The sequence below is a fragment of the Poecilia latipinna genome, unplaced genomic scaffold (genome assembly GCF_001443285.1).
Source record: "Poecilia latipinna isolate Pla-1442-1.1 unplaced genomic scaffold, P_latipinna-1.0 Scaffold823, whole genome shotgun sequence".
NCBI classification, from domain to species: Eukaryota; Metazoa; Chordata; class Actinopteri; order Cyprinodontiformes; family Poeciliidae; genus Poecilia; species Poecilia latipinna.
Window position 1 is genome coordinate 205,357 of NW_015113439.1, and position 3,324 is coordinate 208,680.

General features: G+C 36.7%; 1 protein-coding gene and 1 long non-coding RNA gene across 2 annotated transcripts in view; both read left to right on the top strand.

Moving 5' to 3' along the window:
- The window catches only part of cyp27a3 (cytochrome P450 family 27 subfamily A member 3), a 23,016-nt gene that overhangs the window by 4,447 nt on the left and 15,245 nt on the right, over nucleotides 1–3,324 (top strand). The window contains exon 2 of the mRNA XM_015047388.1: nucleotides 2,489–2,679. Coding sequence (XP_014902874.1) covers nucleotides 2,489–2,679 — 191 coding nt within the window. The remainder of the gene's footprint in view (nucleotides 1–2,488; nucleotides 2,680–3,324) is intronic.
- On the top strand, nucleotides 259–1,929 carry LOC106956503 (uncharacterized). The gene is made up of 3 exons (XR_001426783.1): nucleotides 259–500; nucleotides 536–1,348; nucleotides 1,794–1,929. It is a non-coding gene; the product is annotated as an uncharacterized LOC106956503 (long non-coding RNA).

A 3,324-nucleotide genomic window follows, 5' to 3' on the forward strand; every position in this document is an offset into this window, starting at 1 on the left:
GTTAGTACCTTAACTCTTATAAAGTGTCAAAAATCAAATCTGGTGGAGTTAATCATTTAACTCTTACTAACACTAATTCAGTGTTAGATCTTAATATTAACTCTCACAGAGTACTTCTTTAACTTATTAAGTTATTTGTAATTAATATTAAATAGGTATTTTATTGTTTGAACTTTTAAAAATTCTTTGAAAAATAAACATTTAATAAAGAGGCAATGATTTTCTCAAATGCATTTATTTCAAAACGTGCACTATAATTACAAAACATATTACAACATGGAATAATGTGCATGTTTCACATGTCGCTTTCCTTCACATATTGCTTTTTAAAAGGTCTAACATATCAGCTGTGCAATACAACATGCAGTATGCTTAATACATTTTTCTTCAATACAATATGCATGAAATTGTTCAAAGTACAAGGTGGAGAAAGTAAAGCCTAAAAACTGCAGTGCATGCAGTTCATGTAATATTTGATAGAGTGCATTTCCTTTTAACAGGTAGATTACTGGATATAGACCAACCTGATATTCAGATCCATCATTTCTTATCCAGTTTCTGTTTCTGTTGATAAGACGCAGTTCCTCTCTGCACTCCACCAGAGAGATGTCCACTCACTAACAGGTTGTCTTCAGGTTGTTGGGCTGTTCGTGACGTTTGGCCGGAGATACCAACATGCTCCTCTACTGCATCGGACCGTCTTCAGCCTATGAGTACTACAAACAGTGTCGGACTCTGGATCATAAACAAAAACCATAACAATGAGGACTGGAACGAATGAATACATTGTTACTACAACTCTAACAACAAGCCTCCATTATAGAAATGTGGAGTTTCAGAGATATTAACACGAAAATAATCATTTTTGGAGCTTGAATCTTCGATGAATCCTTGGAAGGATCGGGAGATGGAGGTTAGGCAGGAGATTCATCCTCAACCAGACTGGTTCTAATATATACAAAGAGGCAATAAAAGGATTAAAACATGCTGCAAAACGTATATAAGACAACAGCGGGAATAATGCTTTCAACATAAAAAAGATCTGTTCAAGTTAGCCAAGAATTTGACTGACTCTTCACCGGCTCGATTTTTTTCCAACACTTGTACTCCGCTAACATTCAGCATGCTAAGCTAAAAATGCTAACACCGAGCCGTGTGGCGAACGTGACGTCTATCATACAGGTTGAGCTCAACTCAAAATAATAGTTATAAACCATCTCAGGAAAAAAGAAAAAGAAATAACTTACCAAGTGCAGTAAATAACTCAGACAGGTGGAAAGTAAATAGTCCTGAAATGACTTGGCTTCTTCACTTCGCTTCGGTGGGAATCTGTGATTCTGGGGCGGAGGTATCAGATAGCCACATGCTGTCAGGATAGCATACATGCAGTTAGTACGCATGCCCGCGCATGCGCATTAAGAAGTCCGACCGTCAGTGTAGTTGTCAGTATACGCAACAAGTTATGACGAAAATAAGTAATTAAATTGTTTATAATATGACATAACATGATAACTAGATAGATATACATGCGTTGTCATGGTTTCAAAGTGTATTTAAAGCAGTCTAGCTGCAGCTGCAGTCAACTACAACACACGCCCATGTAAAACTCATTAACCTCCTAACTTAACCGCTAAGTTAGGATGCCATACAGCTGTTAATAACAAAGTGTATGATGTTCTACGTCATGATTCTATGTTGCTGATTAAATAAAATCATGTGGTAATGACAGCGTATGCATGTCTGAGCTAAGCGTAAGACTATTTGACAATGTATGCTGATCTGACAGAACAGAGGCAGTGAATTAACTCCTTCAGTGTTAGAGCCGCTGGTGGAGTTCAGAGTTAAGAAGTCAAGAGTTATTGATTCTATTTTAACACCTCTAGATTTAATAGGGAAACACTTTGTTTTAACACTGGATTTTAACTACTAATAATATACACCCCAGAGTTACATAAACAGAATGTGACTCTATTAGAGTAAAATTAAGTCTGCTTTTGCACAAAGTCTACTAACACCAAAACATTTGACACTTTTGAATTTGCTGTGAGGCCAGCTAAAAACACATTTCCAACTGATGGCATCACTGCTTGTTCTTCATGTCTGTATATGGCTAACATATTTTACTTCCTTATAACATAATATTTCCCTTTCGAGAAAAGAGAGTCATGTGGTAACACAAAGAATACTGAAAGAAGGAGCAGATATGAAACAGTGACTTTCTGCTACTTGAGCAGTGGACATTTTCTGAATCTAAAATGTGTGTCTGACTCACCACTCTGCCAACATCTACAGCCCTTTACTAATTTAAGAAACAAGGAGGGTCTTGATGGAAATAACACTTGTTTTTTTTTATCCCAAGTTGGCTTGCCTGCTCTAACATTTTCCAGAATCCTGCCACTTTTCTCTTTCTTTTTTTTTTAATTAAAACTCCTGTTCAACATTCATAACCTAATGAATAATCTTTTAACTCATTTTGTTTGCTCCCCAGATTGAGCACAAGAGGATCTACGGGGAATTATGGAAGTCTAAATACGGCCCTCTGATTGTGGTGAACGTGGCCAGCGCTGACCTCATAGAGCAGGTTCTGAGGCAGGAAGGCCGACACCCCATCCGGACCGACATGCACCACTGGAGGGGCTACAGGGAGCTCAGGAACAAGGCCCACGGACCCCTAACAGAGTGAGTCCAGCATCCCCCAACCCTCAGCCCAACAGCCAACAAACTCTTCAACGCCTCCACAAAGAAATGCAGTGCCTGTAAAAAGTATTCACCGTTTTATTTTATTTTATTTGTGATTAAAAATGCTTTCATGGAAGAAATCCGTTTTCACTTTGACTTTAAAAGTATTTTTTTGTAACAGCTGTAGTTTTGTTAAACAAGATTGCAATAAAAGACTGAAACATTTAAAAACATTTTAAAAGTGCTGTACAATTAACGTGATTGTAGCAGCAGGTGCATAAAATCACATTTTTATAAAACAAATCAAAATATGTTTGCTTTTTATCCATAAACAACAAAGCAGACAAACCAAAACAAGATTTAATACCATATTGATCAGATTAGGAGTGCGCTGACGAAAGACAATTACTCCAATATTTAAAAGTCTGGCTTTAAAAAACAAAACAAAACTCAATCCAACTTTTTTTCTGTCTTTGCTCATACTGTGAACACATTTTGTCTAATAAAACAGCAAGATTATGTCTAGCTTTGCAAAAATCTCTTACCAAAAATCAATTTTATTAAAAAACAAACAAACAAACAAACAAACAAACAAACGAGAGATCGTTCCGATCAAGGATGGCCACATGTGCGAATCTTCGACAA